The sequence below is a fragment of the Schistocerca piceifrons genome, chromosome 3 (genome assembly GCF_021461385.2).
Source record: "Schistocerca piceifrons isolate TAMUIC-IGC-003096 chromosome 3, iqSchPice1.1, whole genome shotgun sequence".
Taxonomy (NCBI): Eukaryota; Metazoa; Arthropoda; class Insecta; order Orthoptera; family Acrididae; genus Schistocerca; species Schistocerca piceifrons.
Window position 1 is genome coordinate 346,116,536 of NC_060140.1, and position 27,429 is coordinate 346,143,964.

General features: G+C 39.3%; 1 protein-coding gene across 2 annotated transcripts in view; it reads right to left on the bottom strand.

The window, feature by feature from the left end:
* The window catches only part of LOC124787908 (DNA repair and recombination protein RAD54B-like), a 332,405-nt gene that overhangs the window by 34,362 nt on the left and 270,614 nt on the right, over window positions 1-27,429 (bottom strand). Inside the window, exons 15-16 of one of the 2 annotated variants that reach the window (XM_047254890.1) lie at window positions 10,007-10,133; window positions 372-605 (exon numbers count right to left, since the gene is read on the bottom strand). In XM_047254890.1, the coding sequence (XP_047110846.1) occupies window positions 372-605; window positions 10,007-10,133 (361 nt within the window). The remainder of the gene's footprint in view (window positions 1-371; window positions 606-10,006; window positions 10,134-27,429) is intronic. The other variant, XM_047254891.1, reaches the window with a different exon arrangement.

Genomic DNA, 27,429 nt, shown 5'->3' on the forward strand with positions numbered 1-27,429 from the left:
TAAAAACAATGCTTATTGTCAACATGTGTTCTATCTCACAATAACATCACAAACAACTTTTTGGACATGTAATCCCTATGGAATCACTCTCATGGACTGACAGAAGTATTCTTTTCTGTTTCATTCTGACAGAAAACAGACCGATGAACTTTATGCATCGTTCTTAGACTTACACAGCCTTGGAAGTATAGCCTGATGTCACACAGAGCACGACAAATGAAATGTCGAGGGACTTTTGGATACATAATGCAAAGAATAAGAAAAGAAATTCTTAATTTCTTTTGCACTTTAAAATTGGAAACTGTTTATAACATTAATATAAAACATATAAAACATGATGAAAACTGTGTACAGTACATTTAAATTCCTACCTCTAGGAAGCCTGATCTGAATGGTGCTCTATGGTGTTCCCAATGAAGCAGCTGATTCATGCGTTGGTGAGGGTGTGTGGAATTTAACTGAACAGAACCCAGCTGTGATGGTCTATTGTCTACTTCAGATCTGCAGGTCTCAAATTGCTCACGCGGTTGGCCATTTATATCACATGTACATTCTAATAACTTATGAGTGAGACAGATTTCATTTTCATCATATGACAGTAGGTCCTGGAGGAAAAATGTGTATTAGAACTACTAGAAGTGAACCACGTCAACATGCGAACATGCGGTGACTTTTCTATGTCTACAGAAACTTCACTTACAGAAAGTACAAATAATTTGCGGATGAAAATTCCTCTCCCTCTTCCCAGATTTTTTGATACTTACATAAAGAATTAATATCAAAGGCTTTTGTTTGCAGGAACAGTATTCAGAAATTACCTGTGACCAAAACAGGTTGCTATATGCAAATGTGGGAAAAAAAAACAACTACACAGAAGATTTCCAGGCTCATGTTGACGATATGTAGTGGCTATATGCAAGTAAAAGTATGCCAAATTTGTTCATAAACTTCACTAACTTATTTGGCAAAACCTGAAGGAAGTACCTACAATAAGTTTCACAAGTGTTCACTTGTTCACTAACTGAAACTTTTTTTTGTATTTTGCACCCAATGTGCTTTTTCTAGACAAAGCAGCTCCATGAAATCTCTAAAATCTGATCATTTCATGAATGAACTATTTAGTTTTTTTATTTTTCCAACCAGTAGGTTATGGGCTACAGATAAGTAGCGATAGCTTTGTAAAAACTGGTTTGTGTGAAAACAGAACTTAACTTTTCAATTCCTTGCAGCATTACCCATACATCATTTGATTTTCTGTACACATCGAAAAGTCACTCTGTACATATAGTTAACAAAAAACTTTATAATCAATATCAAATAATTCTACCAATTATCTAGTAGATAATGTTAGCAAAGAGTTTCAGTTACCTTCAGATATTATTTATTAATCAAGTGTTGTGTTTTTTTCCAAATAACAAGGAAGACGGAAATAATTAAAGATAACAATAGAACAAAGTGACTGCATATTGAGGCATTGATTATAATGAGCCAAAAAGCGTAATTCAGATATTTTTACTATTTGGTATGACACTATCGCCAGCATTCATCTTTTAGCTACACTTATGGTACTTAGGGTACTTGTGGTATATTTATAAGAAGAAAATAATGAAAATAAAGAAAAAATTAAAATTATAAAATTTACTGCAGTTTGCACTGTTTTACAGGAAAGTTTTGTGTCATCTCCTGTGTAACAGCCATGTCATCTGATCTCATCATAGATCTCACACTGTGATCATCTGGTAATATTCAGTCACTTGGGTTAGAACTTCAATTCATATGATTATATATGTTTTATGTACTGAAACGTTGACAGGGGCTGTACATTTTGTGCGTAGATGCCGGTGGAATTGGTCACTTTCTGGAAACAACAAAAAACTGCATTGGCTGTGGGCTACAGGCTTGAGGCTGCTGTCTTGGACTGCAGTAGCAAAGTGAAACCTTGAACAAAGTCTCAAAGTCTGTGGCACTTCTGATACCTCAAGTATCACCTGGCCTCACTGATGTTGCATCTGAGTTGTATGTCTTCACCCAAAGTTGAATGGCAGGCTGTAGCTGTGTCACAAATCTCTGGGCGAAATGCACATGAGGGTATTGGCCACAAAGTTGCCCCCTTTCACCTGAACAACAGTAATGAGGTGCTATCTGCTGTTGAGAATAAATTGGAGATAACAGGGGCATCGAACAGATCCTCTGGAGAGGTCTGGGTAAGTACAGAGGATGAGTACAGTACTAAGTATCAGTTCCATCAGTAGGCAGGCAGTAGAATACTTCAGTGAAATAGCTGGCATTTCAGGTAAGAAGTTTCTTGTGCACTACTGTGTTCCCCATGGGGTCCCTTTTGATATATGGAAACAGTTCTGCCAATGGATAGTGGGTACACTGGCAAATTATGGCTCATGTCATCATGCATAACGTTTGCTGCCTGGATTGACAGGCAATCCTCAATTCCTTTACATAGCATGCTTCAGTAATGAAGACAGCTAAGTTCATATGTAATGTGGAAGCACATCTCATGATTTACAGTATTGTTCTCAGAACCAATTAAGGTCCTCTGGTTTGGATTCAAAAAGAGGGTTTAAACTGGAAGTTCAGCAGAATCTGGAGTGGTCATGGATGCAGATTCCCGGCCACTGGAGGCCACATAAAGTAGATATCTTAGGTGTTGTGAAACAACTCAAATCACTTAAGAAAGGCAAGTCTTTCACTCAAGATGGTATACCAATCAGGTTCCTCTCAGAGTATGCAGACACAATAGCGCCATTCTTAGCAATCATATACAACTGCTCAATTGACGGAAGGTCTGTTCCTAAAGACTGGAAAGTAGCACAGGTCACACCAATATTCAAGAAAGGAAATGGGAGTAATCCATTAAATTACAGACCCATATCACTGACCTCAATTTGCAGTAGGATTTTGGAGCATATACTGTACTCGAACATTATGAATCACCTTGAAGAAAATGACTTATTAATACATAACCTACATGGATTCAGAAAATATCATTCTTGTGCAACACAGCTAGCTCTTTATTCCCATGAAGTAATGAGTGCTGTCGACAAGGGATATCAGATCGATACCATATTCCTAGATTTCCAGAAGACTTTTGATACCGTTCCTCACAATCCACTATCAATCAAATTGCGTGCATATGGAGTATCATCTCATTGTGTGACTGGATTCGTGATTTCTTCTCAGAGAGGTCAAAGTTCGTAGTGATAGACAGTAAATCATCGAATAGAACATAAGTGATATCTGGCGCTCCGCAAGGTAGTGTCATAGGCCCTCTGCTGTTTCTGATTTATATAAATGATCTAGGTGATAATCTGAGCAGCCCCCTTAGATTGTTTGCAGATGATGCTGTAATTTACCATCTAGTAAAATCATCAGACGATCAATTCCATCTGCTGTTCCTCATTTATATAAATGATCTAGGTGATAATCTGAGCAGCCCCTGCTGAAATTTACCATCTCGTAAAATCATTACATTAGACAATCAATTCCAATTACAAAATGATCTAGAGAGAATTTTTATATGGTGCGAAAAGTGGCAATTGGCACTAAACAAAAAAAAGTGTGAGATAATCCACATGGGAACAAAAAAAAATCCAATAAATTTTGGGTATACGATAAATCGCACAAATCTAAGGGCTGTCAATACGACTAAATCCTAGGAATTACAATTACGAGCAACTTAAATTGGAAAGACCACATAGATAATATTGTGGAGAAGGCGAAACAAAGACGGTGCTTTGTTGACAAAACACTTAGAAGATGCGACAAACCCACTAAAGAGACAGCCTACATTACACTTGTCTGTCCTCTGCTGGAATATTGCCTTGCAGTATGGGATCCTTACCAGTTGGATTGATGCAGGACATCAAAAAAGTGCAAAGAAGGGCGGCTCATTTTGTGTTATCGTGCAATAGGGGTGAGAGTGTCACTGATATGATCTGCGAGTTGGGGTGACAGTCACTAAAACAAAGGCGGTTTTCTTTGCGGCGAGATCTATTTACGAAATTTCAATTATCAACTTTCTCTTCCGAATGCGTAAATATTTTGTTGACACCCTCCTATGTAGGAAGAAATGATCATCATAATAAAATAAGAGAAATCAGAGCTTGAACGGAAAGATTCAGGTGTTCCTTTTTCTCACACTCCATTCGAGAGTAGAGAAGTAGTATGAAAATGGTTCGATGAACCCTCTGCCAGGCGCTTAAGTGTGAACTGCAGAGTAACCAAGTAGATGTAGATGCCACCTGTGGGAGGTGTGTGCGAGGCACGGTCTCCGCCACGCCATCTGACTGCGACTGACGCACAGAACAGCACTGACTGACTTTCTCTGTGTTATTCTAGTTTGTACCATGCTCATCAATTATGTTGTGTCTTGTGGAGTCTTGAGAGGCTATTTTCGCTATCGACCAGAGGTTATGAATAAAGTTATATTTTTGTGTCTTGGATCAGTTTTGTGTATTACTTGGTTATTACAGAACTGGCAACGAGGATGGGATTCAACTGTGTAGTAACCAAGTATTACGCAAAACTGATCCAAGTCACAAAAATATAGTTTATTCATAACCTCTGAATTATAATGATAACAGCCTCTTGGGACTACACAAGACACATCACAACTGATGTGCACAATACAAACTAGAATAACATACAGAGAGTCAATCAGTGCTGTTCCACCCATACATGGGCATGAGTCACAGACGCAGATGGTGCAGTGGAGACCGTGTGTGTGCACGGCTCCTGCAGGCAGGCACGGGCTGGTACAATTGGCGGCCGACTCAAGTGCACAAGCACAGCAGCACCACATTCGGCACAGTTACACTCACACATACTAGTTGTAGGATACAGTGATTCGTTCTTGCATATCACAAATAGGAAATATTAAAATGATATTATAAGGGGGTGCCCTGAAAAGTAATGTCTCTGAATTTCTAATACATAAAGCTTTTTAAATAAAGCAAACTTTATTAACCTTCTACATCTTTATTCTTCATGTCTACGTATTTATTTCTCAACATAGTCATCCTGATGATGAACACATTTTTCCCAAAGAGAGACCAGTTTGTTGATACAATCACTGTAGAATGTCTGACTTTGTTGACAGAGCCATAACCTCGCCCCTGCTTGCACTGCTTCATCACTATTACAGCAAAGCCCTCGAAGCAGTTCTTTTGAGTTTTGGAAACAGATAAAAATCTGTTGGGGACACAGTGGGACTGTATGGAGAATGATCAATGATAGTGAACCCAAAGCATAGGATTGTCGCACATGTTCCAGAGCTAAGGTGTGGTCTGGCATTGTCATGCCGAAGGAGTGAGAGTGAGTCACATCTGGATTATAGCACACTGATTGTCATGCACCGATGTAGTTATGACTGACACTCTCTCTCTCTCTCTCTCTCTCTCTCTCTCTCTCTCTCTCTCTCACACACACACACACACACACACACACACACACACACACACACACACACACACACACACACACACACAATTCAGAGCCCTCTATCAGCAGAGGGTTGCAAGTACTTAGATACAAAGAATAAAGATGTAAAATGTTAATAACTTTTGTTTTATCTGAAAACTTTTAAGAGTTTTCACACAAAAAATTTGGAGGCTTCCCTTTTCAGCATGCTTGCATAATTAACTTCATGAGCATCAATGGTAAGGTCTAGAAATTAATCTCACCAATTAATGATGATAATGATCACACAGTATTTAGAAGAGAAAGATGGCTGTAAATGGAAGTCAATAACTTAAAGTCTTATTTTCTAACTGGAATACAACACTGTCAATGGTGGTGACATTTATCGCTGTAAAAAAAGAGAGAGAGATCATACCTAGTGACATTATTACAGATTCTGAACACAGTAACTGGATACCTTTTGTAGATTATCTACTCAAAAAATTGCAATGGCAAGGAACTTGGATGTCACATACAAATATATTCATCATGCTATGATAGTAAGGCAAGATTTCAAATTATAATATTACAAAGAAATGCAATGGGTGGCCATCAATTATGCTCAGAAGATGAATGCCTAATATTGCTGCTAGACACATTAAAAAGCGAAGTAACTACTTCTAGCTTTTGAAGCTATTAGTCCCTGCCTCAGGGAAGAAAGCGAGGTGGTTGGAGAAGGGTATAGAAGAGGGTCAGGTCACTCAAACCCCAGGTTGAGAAGGACTCACCTTTTATGAGGACAGTGGGAAAAAAACTAAATACCATATGAGCAATGCCATGAATCATATGCCGTTTCCCTCAAAAGGGATGTAGTCATTCACTGATGCAGAGATTTAACAAACACCTTCACATTATTGGACTATCTTTAGAGAATGTCCTAGCAATAGCAATCATATGCAATATCTACGGGATTATAAACTACCAATACCACAGATATAGCTAAAATACAATAAAAATGGTGTATGTACGATCATGCAACTGATGTGTAATCAGTCATTGTCATTTTCTGCCACAGCACTTGTGAAATATATGATTCTGAGACAAGTAACACTGTCAAAGAAACCAAGCAGCCACTCCTCCTTAGTGTCATTATTAACAAGTAGTATTAAGGAAGAATATCCACAACAATATTCACAGGTGCCCTAGTTATGTCCTGAATGTCAGCAAGAACCGATTTGTAGAAATTGCCAGCAACATTTCACCATTGGCAGTAGTGTATCAGAGCTGACCATAGCACACACCGGCAGTTCAGTCACAGTGTGGTTCATTCCTATGTCCAAACAAGCACCAAGCACACTGATACTGAAACTATCACTGAACAATATTCCAACATACTTTCAGACCGATATAGGACACATTCAGTTTTAATCAACGGTAAAAAAAAGTAAAATCATCAACTGTCTACCAATGCAAAGAACACACAGGCAATTGGTCACATACAATAATGGACAGTTCCCAGTATTTGCCATATCACCATGTCTATCATTTATAAGAATGTTAGAAGGAATTTGATGATTCATGGGGCAGCATTTCCACTGACTTGAAATACAAACTACTCAAATATGTTTCACACCACCCTCATTACTTAATCATTTGTGCTTTTCTACAGTGAGTAGTCTGTCTCAGTACTACTCTCACCACATGAAGCCACTATGTACAGCCACCTGTGTAATGGTTATGAAAATAAAACTGCATTTCGGTATGTACCTTGCAGCGATCACTCGTGAACCAAACCCAACTGCTGATCTCTTATGGGTTACAATAAACCAAGGAAAATGCAACAGAACTGCATACTGCCTTTTCAGAGGCAGCTGGGAGAACTTCATCGACTTTGACTCTACACAACTACTTGCACGAACAATCTGGCTTCTAGGTGTCCATTGTAAACAATGGTACAAATTCCTCAACACCCTGGTTTGTGAAAGTAGAACATCTGGAATATGGTATCTGAATCAATAGCATCAGGTTCTTTTCAACAAGGAGGGCAAGATTTGCCTGGCGCCTTTTGATCATCATAGAAGAGCATGGAAGTGACCAGATATCAATGCACATCTCAGAAATGCATTCTGGAACGAGGTGGGTCAGTCATGTTTCGGATCAGTATCATACACATATGTCTGTCATCATTATTAAGAATAATATGAGTACTATGCAGTACTGGGACAGGATCCTCCAATGGATTGTCCAACCTTAAGTCAATTTTCAGCAATAGGATCATCTTTCAAGATGATAATGCACATCATGCCCATCCCATCAACATCTGCCTCCATGGGGCGCTAAAGACTACACTGTTGAGCGCCCATAACACCATATCCATCCATCCATCCATCCATCCATCCATCTGCCTCCATGAGACAGGACTGAACTAGTTTTTTTAAAAAAAAAAACATAAACAGTCTCCAGCACAAGAAAACTTTATTTTTATGGTTACCAGTTTTGGTCAGTTACTGACCATCTTCACACATTATATCATATTGGTAGGTGGTAGTGGTGAACAGAGCAGGCGCTGCCAACTCCACAAATGTCAACTGCTCACCACAATGACGCTCGTGGAGTTTGTAATGCCTGCCGCCACCTCTCAACATGGTATGAGGACTGAAGGTGCTCAGTTGTTGTTGTTGTTGCTGTTGTGGTCTTCAGTCCTGAGACTGGTTTGATGCAGCTCTCCATGCTACTCTATCCTGTGCAAGCTTTTTCATCTCCCAGTACTTACTGCAACCTACATCCTTCTGAATCTGCTTAGTGTATTCATCTCTTGGTCTCCCTCTACGATTTTTACCCTCCACGCTGCCCTCCAATACTAAATTGATGATCCCTTGATGCCTCAGAACATGTCCTACCAACCGATCCCTTCTTCTGGTCAAGTTGTGCCACAAACTTCTCTTCTCCCCAATCCTATTCAATACTTCCTCATTAGTTACATGATCTACCCATCTAATCTTCAGCATTCTTCTGTAGCACCACATTTCGAAAGCTTCTATTCTCTTCTTGTGGTCAGTAACTGACCAAAATCAGCAATAAAAAAAAAAAAAGAAAAAAGAGGTTTCTTGCAGTCGAGACTGTTTATGTTCATTTTAAAATACTAAGAAAATCTGCTGTTCTCCATGAGAAATGTTCTCAAAAATTACTCAACTAGACTGCAGAGCCTGCACAATCTGCTGATATGAACTCAAAAGGATGCACTTGGGACCAGTTGAAAGTTTCAGCACATCATCGTAGGAACTATCCTCACACACTGGATGATCTCAGGAGTGCCATCATTGAAGAGTAGGATAGGCTTCAGCAGCAATATTTCACCTATCTGGTGAACAGCTTGCCAAAGAAGATCCAAGTATAGTACAATGCATGCAGCAGAGCAACATGTTATTGTGCAGCAAATTTTGATGTCACAGATATAAAGATGTGTACTTTCACAACTGCCTTCCTTTATTTTGATTATTATTTTGCTTTTATTTCAAAGTTAATTTTTCTTTTAGTTTTATGAGACTTACTCATTTATGATGCCCTTGGATCTAAGCCCACAGAAACTCAAGTCGTGGAAAAAAATTTAAGTGGTTTATTTGGGTTACACCTTTTACAGTTTTCAGGTTCCAAACCAAAAACTGAGTCAACCTATCTTGTTTACACTCCATTTTCTGACTTTGACTCATCATAAAAAGAATATGTACCCATGCTTGAACCTGTTCTAGAATGTAAAAAACATTTTCCCTGCACATAATGCAACAAGTGTCAGCTCCTCCTTGCTTTTGCAGGGCTCGCTTCATTTCTTTCTCTGGAGAGAAGATGTGAAAGAAAAGTGAAACCAACTACACAACTAAAAGAACACCATGCCAGTTTCTTCTAGCCAATGAGTTGTGTGCATGGTGATTACAAATAAAGCAAGTTCTGCAATGGATATATGTGGCAATTTGAAAGTGACATTGTGTAATCTTATATACGTGCATTTCCAGTACCATGCCAAGAATAACTATTGGCAAAACTATCTGGTGACTAGTAGTTTATCACTGGGGTACCACTACAGGTACCCTTAGATAAGGAATAAATAAAACTTTGTGATACTAAAATACAGCATTCAGATTGTGCCAATACAACCGCCTTCCATTTGGCATGGCAAGTGACCAGAAATATTCAGTGGTATGTAGATGAATTAATACATGTAGCACAATGTTCTGCACACAATGCCAGTACTCTGATTACAAGTAGAATGCCAGTAAAAATTATTTGAACAAAGTAACTATTATACCACAAATTCAGGGCTTGGCTTTTCATACTGGTTATGATTTGTTTTCAAAATTTTCACATATGACTTGCCCACCTATTCCTCCCATTCTGATGAGTGTAGATCCATTCCTTGATGATCTCAGAGGAGTTATTGTTTACAGCAGCAAAGAAGGCTGCTATATGAAATATTGTCCTGGGAAATGAGGAGGCAAAGGGTGGAAGCAGAGTGAAGGAGGACAACAATCATGACTCAAGTGATAAATAAAAACTTATTTTGATAATGACATACAATGATATGAATATTAACACAAACCTTAAGTTCTTCTTTAGACAGGAGAATGGTACTACTGTTCTGTGGATCTACAACTGTACCACTTAGATCAGTCTTGCTTATTTGGCGTTGGAAGATTTTTTCTTCTATTGTACCCACAGAAAGCAGCCTACGAAAAGAAAAAAGAAAAGGATGGTATAGTGAGAGACAAATGTATATTCACCATAACATAATATAAAGCACACACACTGACAGACAACAACATGTGGCATGAGAAAAAGTGTATAATCTGTAAGTGTTATCAATTAATTTAGATGTTGAACTTTTTTATTTGTTACAAAATTATCTCTTGCCATTGCACTTCGTTCAGAATGCACGGTAAATCTGGACATGTTTTTCACTGGATACTACAACAACAACACCAACAACAATAACCCACTACAAGTATATGGGGAGACTTACAAGTGATATGTAATGCAAATTTTCACAAACCTTAACAATACATTGTCCATACTTGATCATATCTCGTAATCACCTCTTCATTTCTCCCAACAAATTGTCATCCTTTTTTCACAACAAGATTCACATCTTTAACATTTATCTGAGTGGTATAAAGTTACTTGCACACCTTGAGAACACTTCAAATCACAGGCAGAAAAACCTCCGCGAATATAATTCAAACACATGCTTATTTATTTAATAAATGACATAGAAATTGGTGACAGAAAGCTGTGACATTACATTAGTTAGCTCAGATTAGATTACTTATTCATTCCATAGACCCACAAAAGAGGGGATCCTCCAGGGTGCGGAACATGTCAGATAAACACATTACAAAAATGTAATTAGAAAAGCTTGAGTTTCATTAATTTTAATGATCCTCAGTCAACAAACAGTAAAATTAAGTACATGAATTAAAATTAAACTTCTAATAGTTACAGGCTTAATACTTACATCTGCTTTCATTAAATCCATCATTCACACAGTTACTTGGCTATTACAACCAAGTATTGTCAAAAATTGAAGTAAATTATTCATTTCAATGATCCTCAGTTAAGAACAGTCAAATTATGTACAAGATTTAAAATTAAGCTTCCACTATTTACAGACTTAAGACTTACATCTGCTTTCCATACATCCACCATTCACACAGTAGGTAGTTAGTTGGCTGTTACAACCAAGTATTGTCAAAAATTAAAGTATAATAAATTTTCATTAAAATGGTCTACTGCACTTTTTAAGAAATTCATGGATGGAATAGAAGGAGTTGGCCACCAAAAATTCTTTTAAATTATGTTTAAATTGTGTCTTGTCTGAAACTAAACTCTTAATTGTTGCTGGTAACTTACTGAAAATATGCGCTGCTGAATACTGGACTCCTTTTTGGGCAAGAGTAAGTGATTTTAAATCTTTATGTACATTGTTCTTATTCCTAGTATTGATACTGTGTACTAAGCAGTTAGTTGGAAAAAGAGGTGTATTATTTACAATAAACTTCATTAAGGAATAAATACACTGAGAAGCTGTGATCAGTATGCCCAATTCTTTGAATAGGTTTCAACATGATGTTCTTGGATTTACACTACACATTACTCTTATTATACACTACTGTATTCGAAAAAAATTTTCTCAGTTTGTGGAGTTACCCCAAAATATGATACCATATGACATAATGGAGTGAAAATAAGTAAAATATGCCAGTTTTTTTATATTTATATCTCCTATGTCTGACATCATTCGCATTGCAAACACAGACTTGTTTAGGCACTTTTGCAGTTCGTTAGTATGTCGCTCCCAACTGAATTTATTATCAAGTTGTAATCCCAAGAATTTCACACTCTCAACTTCTACTATTTCCATGTCATCATATTTTATACACACACTAGAAGGAAATCTCTTGGAAGTTCTGAACTGCATATAGTGGGTCTTTTCAAAGTTTAATGACAGTGAATTGGCTATGAACCACTTACTAATGTCAGTAAAAATAGAGAATAGAAGGAGTTGGCCACCAAAAATTCTTTTAAATTATGTTTAAATTGTGTCTTGTCTGAAACTAAACTCTTAATTGTTGCTGGTAACTTACTGAAAATATGCGCTGCTGAATACTGGACTCCTTTTTGGGCAAGAGTAAGTGATTTTAAATCTTTATGTACATTGTTCTTATTCCTAGTATTGATACTGTGTACTAAGCAGTTAGTTGGAAAAAGAGGTGTATTATTTACAATAAACTTCATTAAGGAATAAATACACTGAGAAGCTGTGATCAGTATGCCCAATTCTTTGAATAGGTTTCAACATGATGTTCTTGGATTTACACTACACATTACTCTTATTATACACTACTGTATTCGAAAAAAATTTTCTCAGTTTGTGGAGTTACCCCAAAATATGATACCATATGACATAATGGAGTGAAAATAAGTAAAATATGCCAGTTTTTTTATATTTATATCTCCTATGTCTGACATCATTCGCATTGCAAACACAGACTTGTTTAGGCACTTTTGCAGTTCGTTAGTATGTCGCTCCCAACTGAATTTATTATCAAGTTGTAATCCCAAGAATTTCACACTCTCAACTTCTACTATTTCCATGTCATCATATTTTATACACACACTAGAAGGAAATCTCTTGGAAGTTCTGAACTGCATATAGTGGGTCTTTTCAAAGTTTAATGACAGTGAATTGGCTATGAACCACTTACTAATGTCAGTAAAAATTTTATTAGCTGCCCTTTCTAAATTTATATTTGATTTACTATTTATTGCAATGTTTGCATCATCTGCAAATAAGACAAACTCGGCATCTGGTAATTTAACAGATGACAGGTCATTAACCAGAATACATTTCCTATTTTTGTCAAGCAACATCACCTAAAAAGCTAATTACAAGAAAAAATCCTCCCTCTGTTGCTATAAATAAATACAAGTCTCTCAAGCATAATATGCTAACCATGAATGCAATCCTTTCACCTTACTTTCGATGGCACTCATCCCTGAGCTCCAAGACAGTTCCACTATGAAAGTTGCTCAGAGCTAACTGCAAATTTTGAAATCTAATGATTTAGAAATTTGAAAACTTCCATGAGGTGTCTCCAAACTATTCTGCTTCAAAATTGTTGCATGACTTCTACTCACTTTCCACTTTTTTTTATTTGTCATTTCTCTACTCGAGGTGGCAATTTGAAGAACTCATAACTGTCTTGAATAAAATATGAATCCCATAGATTCTTTTACTAGATATAGTCTCCTCATGTTCCTTACCAATTTCTTCAACTTTATTGGCAGCAGTATTGGTCACACTAACTTGTCTGTCTTGTTGATAATTCTATACATGCAATGCGTCCAGTAGTTTGCTTTGAATATTTTATGTGCCTCACTTTCTACACTTTACTGTTAGCTTTTATTATAAAGCTTGGAGGTTTCCAAATCAATCCTTTAAACACGGGAGTTTTTTCCCATGCACTATTATATATGATAACAGTGTAGGCTGAAGCAATGAATTAAAATTTGTACCAGTGCTGGGATTCGAACTCAGGGCTCCTGCTTACTAGGTAGATGCACCATCCATTGCATCACACTGGTGCTATGGCTACCACAGCTGCATGGACTACCGTAGTACATCTCCCTATGATAAAGGTGGAACTCAATATGTTTCAGGAATATCAATTGTATATGATTAATTTAAGATACTTATATAATTGTTAGCAAACTTTGATCACATTTGAGTCTTCTATTAAAGTATTTCAATTTTACCACCTAAGACTGTAAGTCTAGCTGCCTTCAAACTGTTAACTGCATCAGTGCTGAAAAACAGAGATACACTTACTACCCACTATCTCCTAGATAACTGCTTTATTGTATACTACATTTCTGTTGCTGCTCCAGCTAATGTTTGCACTTATCCTAATATCCTCAACTGTGGCCACTACAACGCAAGTTTTTCTCCAGGCCTTGTAACTTCTGGCAAGCACATTAGTGTTGATTTCTAGTCCATTTCACATAAATAATACAAACAACAGCGTCAAACATTGGGGTGCCTCCATAATCTTCTATAACAAACATCAGATGTGAAACAAATCCTACTCTTTTCAGTAAAGAGCACCACATACCAGTGATCCAGAGTCAATTCAGGTCCCCCTTCGTCCCCTGGTTACACATCAGTGATGGGGTGAGGAAAAGGAGGGTGGAGAGAGGGGCTACATTGTTGTTCATAAAAGAATGCCAAAGTCATCGTATGCAGATGGCTGTGTACTGTCAGGTCAACACAGCCCTTCCTGCTGCCTCCTCCTCAGGGTACCGATGAGAAATAATTTGTAGCTAAGGGACATCAGCTGGTGTTGTTGAACATAGATGACCAATAAAAAGCAGATCCATGTTTTATGTCTTATGATACCAAATGAATGTTAAAATTACATCAGTTGGTGTAAACTAATTCGGTGGGCAACTTCTTATGCTGAGAGCTCTTCTTACTGTAAAGTGACAATTTGTACTTGGTCTTAAAAAAGAACTATCCAATCTGACATGTCAAAATCTGCCCTGAAATTTTTTATACAGGAAGAATACACTGAAAGAAATACAATGTAATTAGCAGTTGCCTTTGTGGTATCATTAAGTGTTAACAACGGAGATAAAACTAAACTAATTTTCTTTTTGTGACAGGCTTTTTGTTGTGCCTATGTGCAACGCAGCATCTCCGCTATGTGGTGAGTAGCAACTTTCCTTTCCATAATATTGTTACATTCCATCCGGGATTTTCTATTGTTTGACCCAATTTTCTTTTGATTTTCTTAGTACACTGAAGGAAAAAAAATTGACACACTAAGAAGGAGTTGTGCAACATAAACAAAAGTTGGTAGGTCTGTCTCTATAGTTGAAAGATGATGTTTCACACCAGTCACATAAGAGTGGTGCTAGCAGTACCACTATGAGGATGCAAATCAGGTTTGCTTTGAATATGTGCTGTAACAGTCATGATCATTAGTTACCTATGAAATAGAACATCATGAGTTGATGTTACTCTAAAATACCTTTAAGACAACAAAGACACCATTATCAACACCTCACTGAGTTTGAACATAATAGGACAACAATAAATTGGATGTTTCATCCACGATACTGCAGAAAGACTTGGCTGGAACGGAGGCAATGTACATGACTGCTGTCAGCAGTCATCACAAGAATGTACAGCCACAAGAAGACTGAGCTGTGGATGGCCTCGTGGCACTACCAAGAGGGAAGACCATCTTGCAGCCCATCAAACTGCATATGCAGCAGCAATCTGAGCAGCAGCTGGCACTACAGATCTCACTTGAGGGCAGGGTGGAGGTCCGTTATGTTTTCTGGTGAAAGATGTTTCTGCCTAGGTGCCAGTGATGGGCATGTGTTGGTTGGAAGGAGGCCAGTTGATGGCCTGCAACCAACCTCCATGCGTGCTAGATGCACTGGACCTACACCTGGAGTTATGGTCTCAGGTGTAATTTCACAAGACAGCAGGAGCACTCTTATGGTTACCCCATGCACCCTGACTACAAATTTGTATGTCAGTCTGGTGATTCAACCTGTTGTGCTGCCATTCATTAACAGCATTCCACGGGGTGTTTTCCAACAGGGTAATGGTCACCCACATACTGCTCTTGTAACCCAATATGCTCTACAGGGTGTTGAATCTTGCCTTGGCCTGCTCAATCACAACAACCATCTCCAATTGAGCATATATGGAACATCATCAGTAAACAATTTCAGTGTCACCCACAAACAGCATTACTGTCCTTGCACTAACCCGATATACAGAGAATCAATCAAAATCTGTAAAATTAGACAGGCTATTTTCTGGGTTGGCAGTCTATATCAATGTATAGCAATGTTCCACATGATAAAGTACTTTTATATTGCCTGATAATTGTAAACAAGAGAACAATACACAATATGTTGTTCACCAGAGCCATCATATTTATTTCGAAAACTGGATGTTAGATTTGTCCACTTAACTTCCAGCACTAACTGCAACTCTCCAAGAAAATAATTTCAATCAGAAGAGGTGAGTGTGTTGAAATAACAAGGTGAGCAAGATTAAATAACAGGAATTCTTAGCTCCTGATTGAACTTTACTTCGCCACAGTAAAGAACCAGTGGAACATAGTATGTGGCACGCATCAACAACAACCAAAAATAAATATGGCTGGGAGTAAGGAAATTTTACAAAGAACAAGAACAGCAACCAGAAATTTGAAAGGATAGGTGAATTTTGAGTACATATATTTGCAGGAATTGATAAACAGCTGAAATTACACTGTAGTGTAAAATCAATTGCTAACACTGTGAATCAAGAATATTTGAAGAGGTTTGGGTAGAGTGAGAGGTGAGAGTGAGAGTGAGAGTGAGAGAGAGAGAGAGAGAGAGAGAGAGAGAGTGTGAGTGTGTGTGTGTGTGTGTGTGTGTGTGTGTGTGTGTGTGTTCGGATCTTATGGGTGCTCAACAGCAAGGTCATCAGCACACTTACACTCATTAAAGCCAAAGAATGTGGATCAAATATAAAAAAAAATCATCATGTACTCATCCTCTCACTACAATCCCACTCACACTGACCACACAATCGCTATCTCATAAGCGCTAAAACAACTTAGAAAGAGGGAAAGTAGGTATACATGAAATTAAAACACAAGTAAAATGACAAAGGAGCTAAAAGAAAAGCAGAAATGTCACTGGCTGACCCCTTTTTCTTGGGGGGGGGGGGGGTGAGGGGGGGGGGGGATGAGCCAGTCACCCTGTTAACACATTAAAACCATCTCCCTAAAATCTTGGCCAAAACATTGGACAATTCACAAAGCTTTAAAAATTGAATCACATTTGTTTGAATGTCACTTAAAGGGCAGATCCAGTGGCAAATCCAAGTGATCTAATAAAATGTGACACACAGTGATCTGTACACCATAAGCAACACACATTGTTGGGTCCTCTCGCCAGTGCAAGAAGCCATGCATGATGGGTTTGTGGCCTGTGCAAAGATGTGTCAGGAGGACCTTGTGCCATCGACATGGCTGGAAGGAGGTACACCATGGCTGCATTGCCACCAACTTGTCTTCCCATCAATGCGTAACCTTATACCTCAAAAGTGAGGTGAGAGCCTGCAGGGGGATGGCATACTGAAATAACTTGAGGTTCACGACACACCTCCTTGGCTGCTAGATTCGCCTGTTCATTCCCTGCAAAACCCATGTTCCCTGGTACCCAGCGGGAAGATACCTCCTTCCCCCATTGTTGTATATGGAGGGGGGAGATCCTCGATATTCTGGACTTTATCTGTTGGGCACAAACATTGTAGAGAGTGAACGGCAATCAGAGAATCAGAACAGACAATAAATTTATCCCTGGAAGAATTGTCTTATCTGCTCCAGTGCCCACAAGATTGCATGTAATTCTGTATTGCAGACTGTAAATTCTTGAGGCAGTTGAACCTTGAGGACATGATCTGGAAAAACAGCAGAGCAATCAACATAGCTGGACTATTTCTTGGAGCTGAGTTGTGCGTGATGCCAATGCTGAGAGCTGGTAGGGAAGCAGGTGCCGCAGGAGGTGCCTGGTGTGCTCTTACATTGACACAGATGGCATGTCTGGGGGCATGGGGAGAGACGTCAGAGGGGTTGTCTCTGCAGCAGGAGCCCCCCCCCCCCCTCCCCCCATCGGGAGACAGTGGTTTATGTGGCCGTCGTGGGAGGACTGTCAGGCAGTCAGTGCTCAGAACACCATCTGTAAAAAGGTGAGATGATATGGAAGCATAGCTGATGTCCCTGGGGAGGGTGTAAGTGTTGATGAGGTGTCCAACGCATGCAACATCATCGTTAAATGCAAGCGCGTCATTGTCGCAAGCCGTGAGGCAGAGATCATTAAGGGCAAGCTTGATAGTGAAGTCATCTGGTTTGAAGTTGCTGAGGTCTAAGGGGATGGCGACAGGATGGGATGTATTGGGGTCTGCCATCTGTGTGTTGGGTGGTGATTAATACTCGTCGTCATTGTTAGTACAGCCATGGTTGCTATTCTTGTTGAGAACCCAAGCTGGTTTCAAGCGATGAATCAAGATGGTTGTCAGTTTGTCATTAATCAAGAGTGTTGAACACAGGTTTGTCTCTTTTAAGAACTCTGAAGGGGCCTGAGTACTGAGGCTGCAATGGCAGCATCACTGTGTAGTCCCACAGCACGACATGTTAACAGTTTGCAAATGCTTTATGTACGAAGACTCTAAGTGATACGAATGAGGGGCTGGGCTGGTACTTGGATATGTCAGATGTGATCCTTTAATCGCTGAGCTATTGCAGGTAAATCTGAGTGTTCATGGCATTGTGCGGATAGGGTAAACTGGTGGGAAGAACGAGTGATTTGCCATAAAGTACGCAGTGAATGATGCCTGCAGGTCTTGTTGAAGGCTGTTCTGGCACCAAGAAGTACCAAAGGTAGCACTTCAGTCCACAATCTGCTGTGACAAATATAGGCTGCTTTGAGGATCTAGTGTCACCACTCGACTAAGCCTTTATTCTGAGGGTAATACGTTGTGATGCGGTTACACTTGAAACTGCAGAAGTTGCACAGGGAAGTGAAGAGTGCTGATTCAAACTGGTGGCTTTGGTCTGTGGTAATCGTATCTGGTGTGCCAAATCTTGCAATCCTAGTCTCTACAAAGGCATGGGCTGTAGATTCTGCTGTGATGTCTTTAAGTGTACTCTGCCTATCATTGACATCCTCCAACTACGGGAGGAGGCCAACAAAGTCGACATGAACATGGTGGAAGTAAGCTTTGGTGATATCAATACTGTGTGTGTGCATAGTTTCCGACCTTACTGCACTGGCATGGTGTGCGTGCTTTTGCCCATGTCCCACCTGATGTTGGGGATTTGAAGCTTTCCGTTATAAGACAAAATGTGGCACTGACATTAGATTGGGAGAAAATGCGAAGTCAGTCAAAAATTTTTATCGCATTGTTAGTGGCACTAGTGGCAGGACCCTGTTACAGGAGACGTCGTAGGCTCCGAGATGATGTGTCATTCAATAAATAAGCCTGTGTAGTGTTGTTGTACATCTGTTTTGCAATGTATCCACAATTACATTGGTCGATGGCTAGTTTCTTGTAGTCGAAGCAGAAGGAGACTGTACTGACTCGTGATAAATAGTCAGCAATGAGACTGCCTGCTCCTTGCAGGTGATGTATACCTGTCATGTACTGGGCGATAAGGTTCAGCTGATGGTAGCAACAAGAGTTTACATCTTCTGATGAGTGCCATATGGCCTTGATGAGTGGTTTCTGATCTGTTAACACTACAGCATGATGGCCTTCAATATCTTCATGAAATTATTTCACAGATTCACAAACAGTGAGGAGTTCTCTGTCAAAAGCTGACCATTTTGACTGAGAGGGTGCTAGTTTTCACAAGAAGAAACAACGGGGATGTGTCTCTCCACTGACTGGCTGTTGTAGTATGATCTCAACGGTGGTGATTATTGTGTCCTTGATGAAAGATAGTTGAGTGTGAGGAATGGAGTGTGACAATGTGCCTGAGGCAATCTTCTGTGCATTCAAATGTATCCTTCATTGCAGTGGTCCAGTCAAGCTTTCTTTGTCCTTATTTGTTAGAACCTGCTTGTGCGTCAGTTGAGGTGCTTGTAGCACTGCTGCTTGGGACATTCAAAATTCCAAGAAAGCAATGGACTTTTTGATAATTCTGAGGAAGTGGAAGCTGTCTTATGGTGTCAGCCCTTTCTGGCATAGGTTCGATGCCCGTGGCGCTACCTAGGTGGTTGAGAAGGTAACTTCCATTTTCCTTAATTTGGTCATGGTCTTGTTGATCACTGATCACTACACCACCATCACTAACAGTGGTGAGAATTTGTTCAAGGCGTCGGTCATGGTTTTCAGGGAAAGTCGAAGTTGAGGATGTCATCTAGATATGCATAGCAGTATCCAACTGGAAAAGAATGCCACTGATGAAGTACTGCCATGTCTGGGCAGTATTTTTTAACCCATACGACATGAAAATGTATTAAAAGAGCCCAAACTATGTTATAATCACAGTTTTCATGATGTCATCTTTATGCATGGGCATTTGTACATGAGCCACTTTGTGGTGAATTATAGTGAAAATGGTTGTGTCTGCTAGCAAGTCCTTAAAAGTCTTGTATGTTTGGCACTGCGTAGCTGTCCTGCAATGTAAGGATGTTGAGGACATTGCAGTTGCCACACAAGTGTAAGTTCCGTTTTTTTATTTTATTTTATTTTTCAGTACTATTTTGGCTGGTTACACTCACAGGCTGTCAGATGGGCAGATAATGCCAGCTTGCAACATTTCATGAATTGCCACCTTAGCAGAGTGTAAGTTAGGTGGGGCTAGGCAGCACACTTTGTGATGTACAGGCAGCTCGGCTGTTGTTATGATATGATGCACTGTGCCGCTATGTATCCCACATTCCTATGCTTCTGTGGTGGTTAGTATGCAGAGAGGGTCTACGCCACGAGCACCTTGCAGTGAGGGGAGGCATAGTGCATGGTATTTACCTCAATGTCGCAATGTGTTTTCAGCACCATTGATCGAACAGTAATTAAGAGTGTAGGCAGGGGGGCGTGATTGTTCAAAGTGGGCAGCGTCATATGTGCTATCTTGTGGTCATGTGCTATCACCGACTGTTTACTCAATGCGTTGTAGAAGAGACGCGTTCTCGGTAAGAGGTGCACTGATGGGTGTATGGCAGTCATTGTAGAAACGAGGTGTCACACATAGTTCCTACACCATCATGACACAATCTTCAAGTGTGTCAATGTAAGCAGGAGGAGGAGGAGGCAGGTGGGAGTGCCTATGAATGAGGAAATCAATATATGGGGGAGAACCATTTCCAGCAATGCATCAAATGTTGGACCATTAACACACAAAAAGTTAAAATTCCCTCCACCCCTCACTTTCAAACTCATTTCTCTCAATAAGTTTTTGTGAGTGATCTTTGACACTCCTTGAATCAATTTTTCATTCACCTTCTTTTTCTGCTTGCAACAAAGTACAGCAATTATCACAGCAGCAAATGACAAAAATATTGTCTCTATTGAGGTCAAAGTTGAGTGTGACAGTGATGTCAACTGGTCGCGTGTGACGTGTGTAGGTGAAATCAAGTAAATTGTTCGATGTTTTCACCGGCTACCCAATTCTGCAGTGACACTTCTAGAGTCATTCAAACAAAGTCTAAGGTCAATAGTGCATAAATACCCAGATCATACAGTACTAGTTGGAGGCAACTTTAACCTCCTAAGTATAGAATGGGATGTCTATGGATTCACTACAGGGGGTACAGACAGACAGTCATGCAAAATACTTTTGAACACATTTTTTGAAAATTGTCTTCAGCATCTAGCTCACCAGTCCACACACAACGGAAATATTTTAGACCCTGTAGCTACAAACAGGCCAGACCTTATTGACAATGTCAGTATAGAAATGGAGATTACCAATCATGATGTTATTATAGCAACCATGATTACAAAAGACAATGAATCAGTCAAGAAGGCTAGGAGAGTGTTTCTGCTAGATGCAGCAGATAAGCAGTCATTAGCATCTTACTTAGACAGTGAACTGGCATCATTTAGTTCCAATAAGATGGATATTGAAGAATTATGGCCAAATTTTAAGCAACTGTAAATCAAGGTCTGGGGAGTTATATGCCTCGTAAGTGGATAAAGGATGAAAAGTCCACCACAGTTTAATGACAAAATTCAGCGGATGCTGAGGAAGCAGAGGCTGTTGCACTCTCAGTTCAAATGGGAATGCACAAATGATGCAAGCAAAGGTTAGTAGAGATTCATGCGTCTGTGAAAAGATCTGTGTGTGAAGCATTTAACAACTATCACCATCACACCTTAGCAGAAGATCTGGCAGAGAACCATAGAAAATTCTGGCCATATGTCAAATCACTAAGTGGGTCTAAAGCTTCCATTTAGTCTCTTGTTGACCAGTCTGGTGTGGCAGTTGAAGACAGCAAAATGAAAGTCGAAGTTTTAAATTTCATGTTCAATACATCGTTTACACTACAGAATCATACAAACATATCATCATTTGACCATCAGTCAGACTCCCATATGGACGACATAGTAATAAGTATACCTGCCATAGAGAAACAACTGAAAGACTTGAAAGGAAATAAATCACCAGGTCTGGATCAAATCCCAGTTCGATTTTACAAAGACTATTCTACGGCATTCCTCCCCTTACCTAGCTTCCATCTCTCACCCAGCACAAAGTCCCAAGTGATTGGAAAAAAGCGCAGGTGACTCCTGTGTATAAAAAGGGTAAAAGAACAGACCCACAAAGTTACAGACCAATATCCCTAATGTCTATTTGCTGAAGAATCCTTGAACATATTCTCAGTTTTAATATAATAAACTTTCATGTGACTGAGAAGCTTACATCCCAAATCAGCATTGTTTTACAAAGCATCATTCGTGCAAAACTCAGCTTGCCCCTTTCTTACGATATATTGAGAACTTTGGATGAAGGACAACAGGAAGAAACCATATTTCTAGATTTCTGGAAAGCATTTGACACAGTGACCCACTGCAGGGTTTTAATGAAGGTATGAGCATATGGAATAAGTTCACAGATATGTGAGTTACTTGAAGACTTCTTATTAAATAATAGAACCCAGTATGCTATCCTCGTTGGTGAGTACCGTATTTTACTCGAGTCTAAGCCGCACTCGAATCTAAGCCGCACCTGAAATTTGAGACTCGAAATTCAAGGGGAGAGAAAAGTTTTAGGCAGCATCTCCAAATCGAAACAAAATTGGTCCACTGTAATATGAGACAATTTAGGTCGAATGAATGACGATACAGCTACAGTAGTTTGGTTCGAGTCGTAAGCTTAGCAGTTAAGCTTTACCAGGTAGCCATTGCTATGCGTCAGGCACTCCGTCTGTATTTATACGGGTACCCTTCCTTTTTCACGTGCTTCGTCTGGTTTGAATTGATTGCTTATTTTTCTTTGTTATAGGTGTTTACGTCACTCTACGCTGAAAATGCATTACTGTACTGTGTCATGCATAGTTTGTCGTACTCTGATACTGCGTATTTACGGCCTGTCGCCGATCGCGGTATGGCTTGCTTTTGAGCGCGCTAAAAGGAAAAGGAAAAAGGGAGAGAGAGAGGAATCGTCTCATTAGCAAAACAATGGCAAGAGACTGCTACTTGTTGTTACCTACACTGCTGCTTTCTTTGATAATGATTAACAAGAACCAAATAATAGACTGCGTATGATAGAAGATGTTCTGAACGAGAGTTTAGCGAAAATTTTTCTCCGTTTGAAAATCTTTGCAGGCGCCTCTTTAGTACATTACATTCTGCACAGAAATTAGAGTCATCTTAGATTTAAAAATCTAGGCAATTGCCTCGCTTCATTTCTGACTGTATCACTGTTTAGCATAAGAATAATACGAATATACACATGACATGATATGTATATTCTTCCGCGTTTGCTGTTGTCTCACTCTAGTTTTGTGGTTTATTACGCAGACAGGAGTTAAATTAGATAGTAGCAAACACGAAACAATACATGGCAAAATGTTTATATTCGTATTATTCTTATGGTGACGAGAATACTGCATGTGATTCACAATTTATAAAAGTTCGTATTAGCAACCATCTCTTCTCACAGATAGGAAAAAATTCAGAACGTAGAATTGGCCATATTGACAAACATCCTAAACATTCTTGCCAGTCGGGTTTTCGTAGTACATTGAAATGCTGCTACATTCGAAGATGAACAATACGGAATTAGTATTTACTTCGTTGGATAATGCAGTGGTTGAAACTCGGCGCGGAGAAAAAAAGCTTGTCTTCCACCTTTTCTTTTTTTTTTTCTTTTTAAAAATATTTACTTACGCAGAGGTTTTGGCGCCAGTATTTATCTTTGTGCCTACAAACAGCACCCTACAAAGCATGCCTGTGTAGCGCTACATATATTCGACGGCAGAACTAAGTTGTGGCGGCACCCACCGACATTTTTAAGAACTTCCGCTTGCTTTGCACTCGATTCTAAGCCGCAGGCGGTTTTTTGGATTACAAAAACTGGAAAAAAAGTGCAGCTTAGATTCGAGTAAATACGGTATTCATCAGAGACAAAGGTATTGTCAGAAGTGCCCAAGGGAAATATGATAGGACCGCTGTTGTTCTCTATATACATAAATGATTTGGCAGACAGGTTGGGCATCAACCTGTCGTTGTTTGCTGATGATGCCGTGGTGTGCGGTTAGGTGTTGAAGTTGAGTGATTGAAGGAAGATACAAGATGACTTAGACAAAATTTACAGTTGGTGTGATGAATGGCAGCTAGCCCTAAATGTGGAACAGTTAAGTTAATGCAGATGAGTAGGAAGATAAAACCTGTAATATTCAGATACAGTATTACTAGTGTCCTGCTTGACAGAATCAAGTCATATAAATATTTGGGTGTAATGTTGCTGAGCAATATGAGGTGGAATGAGCATGTGATAACTGTGGTATGGGAGGCGAATGGTCAACTTCGGTTTATTTGGAGAATTTTAGGAAAGAGTGGTTCACCTGTACAGGTGACCACATATAGGACGCTGGTGCGACCGATTATTGAGTATTGCTCAAGTGTTTGGGATCCGTGTCAGGTCGGATTGAAGGAAGACATCGAAGCAATTCATGGGCAGGCTGTGGGTTCTAACAACACATAAATGTTACGGAGATGCTTTGGGAACTCAAATGGGAATCCCCGGAGGGAAGGCGAACTTATTTTTTTTCTTCGAGGAACACTATTGAGAATATTTAGAGAATTGGTATTTGAAGCTGCCTGCTGAACAATTCTACTGACATCAACATACATTGTGTGTAAGGATCATGAAGATAAGAAATGAGAACTTAGGGCTCATATAGAGGCACATAGACAGTCAATATTCCCTTGCTCTATCAGTGAGTGGAACACGAAAGGAAATGACAAGTAGTGGTACAGAGTACCCTCTGCCATGCACCATATTGTGGCTTATGGAGTATTGATGTAGATGTAGATCTTTATTGTCCAACATTTCAAAACACAGTATTATTGTACAGTATAATTGACAATATTTTCATCAGTTTATAGAGAATGACAATAACACTGTGCAATACTATTGGGCATAAAAGGGTCAACTTAGGATACTTATAGATGTGATCTAACAAAATTATCTAAACAAAAATTTATTGCCAAGGACACTCAGGCATTTGTCCCTTTTTTGTGATTACTAATACCAAAGAAAATTACAAAGGTGGGGGAATTAACCATGAACGTTTTCTTACATTATTTTTAATTTATCAGAGAGCTCCAGAATGAGATTTTCACTCTGCAGTGGAGTGTGCACTGATATGAAACTTCCTGACAGATTAAAACTGTGTGCCGGACCAAGACTCGAACTTGAGACCTTTGCCTTTTGTGTGCAAGTGCTCTACCATCTGAGCTACCCAAACACAACTCACAACCCATCCTCACAGCTTCAATTCTGCCAGTAGCTCATCTCCTACCTTACAGACTTCGCAGAAGCTCTTCTGGAAACCAAAGTAAATGAGAAAAAACATTAAAATACACAGTCTCTCAGGAGGAATGGTCAATAATCAGGGATATGAAAAAAATGATCATTCAAAACAAGGGGTGTAGTAAATGCAGGCTCTAAAATGAATACCTTAAAGAGCTATGAACCAAAGCAATAAAAACTGTCCAGTAAACATGGGCTCTAAAATGCATACCTTATAAGCTATGAGCAGTTGTTCAACAGAAGAGGTGTGTTTCACAGTAATGAAGATGAACAAGAGCTCATAGCTCTTAAGGTATGCATGTTAGAACCCACATTTTATCAATGTTCTTTCTTGTTTTGGTCCATAATACCTTCTCTATAAATATTCAAAACAAAGAGCTTGCAGTAAAAGAGATTTGTTCCAAAATACTGAAGATGAAGAAGTGCCTTTTAGAGCCACTGTTTGCCAGACATTTTTGCTTTGGATCATTGTTCATTGCATATCCCTGAATACTGACCTTGTATGCTATATTTGAAAAGTCTGGTAATTTTATCAAAAAAGGAAAATGTTGATAAAATAGCCACTGCAATAATTTCAGTATAAAGTGTCAAGTATGAAACTTCTTGGCAGATTAAAACTGTGTGCCGGACCGAGACTCGAACTCGAGACCTTTGCCTTTCGTAGGCAAGTGCTCTACCAACTGAGCTACCCAAGCACGACTCACCCCCCCGTCCTCACAGCTTTAGTTCCGCCAGTACCTTGTCTCCTACCTTCCAAACTTTACAGAAGCTCTCCTGCAAACCCTGCAGAACTAGCACTCCAGAAAGAAAGGATATTGCGGAGACATGGCTCAGCCACAGCCTGGGGGATGTTTGCAGAATGAGATTTTCACTCTGCAGCGGAGTGTGCGCTGATATATATCAAGAATTTACAAAACTGATCACTGCTGAGACCATGAGACTAATTGAAGTCTCTTGAGTCCTGGGTCAGAGGCAAAGGGGTTAGTAGTCAGTGAGCCTGACTTTAGTTTGCACATTACAGAGAATTATTCTGAATAAACAAAGAACATTACAAAAGGAATTTAGCTGCCATAAGACTTATTTTTGTTAAGCAAAGTCCTTGCTATCACATAAAAAATAAGGAATAATACAAAAAATATTGTCTCAGGGCTTCTGCAGTGATGTATAAATATGACCAAGAACCACCACCACCTCTGATTCACCAATTAAGGTAAGTAAATTTCACAATTTCCTCCTCCAAAACTTTTTTATCATTTTACTTGAACCAGAATATTATGATGTGAATATTGCAAATAATTAATTTTTTACCAAAAATTTTGACTTTATTTTCGTCTACACAGTGAGCAGGAGTGTTACACAGTCATGCACCTGTTCTCAACAGATGAACAGATTGATGGCGCTAAAGGGACTAAACTATGACGTCACTGGTCCTTAATCCTTTGTGTGTCAAGCCGCGAATAGTCCCCAGAGAGAAAGTACACAAAAGATAAATCCCAAAGGACTTAATTGTGTGCAAGAGTCAAGAAAGGCAAGAGACAGATGCAAGTAGAAGTGAGACAGGTGTAAAAAGGTGAAGATGAGAGAGTTGCCCCACCCCGAAAGCGGCTGGAGGTCCACGGGGCACATTATTTGATCAGAGCAATGGTGGCTGTTGTGTAAGAGCACAAGTGCATGTGAACAACCTAACTTTTGACACCTTGCAGATTTATTGGTTGTTTTTCTTCGGATGCTGTTAAGCATAATATAGACGTGTTAATCTAAAATACAGGGCACTACATCTACTGCGCTATGCAACATTGTTACTCCTGTAGACTTTGTGAAACTTGGCATCAGGCTCGTGAGCACACCTTCTGTTGTGCTCATTTTAAGGAGTTTCTGCACATGTGATACCGGCATGACCTACCTGCCTTAT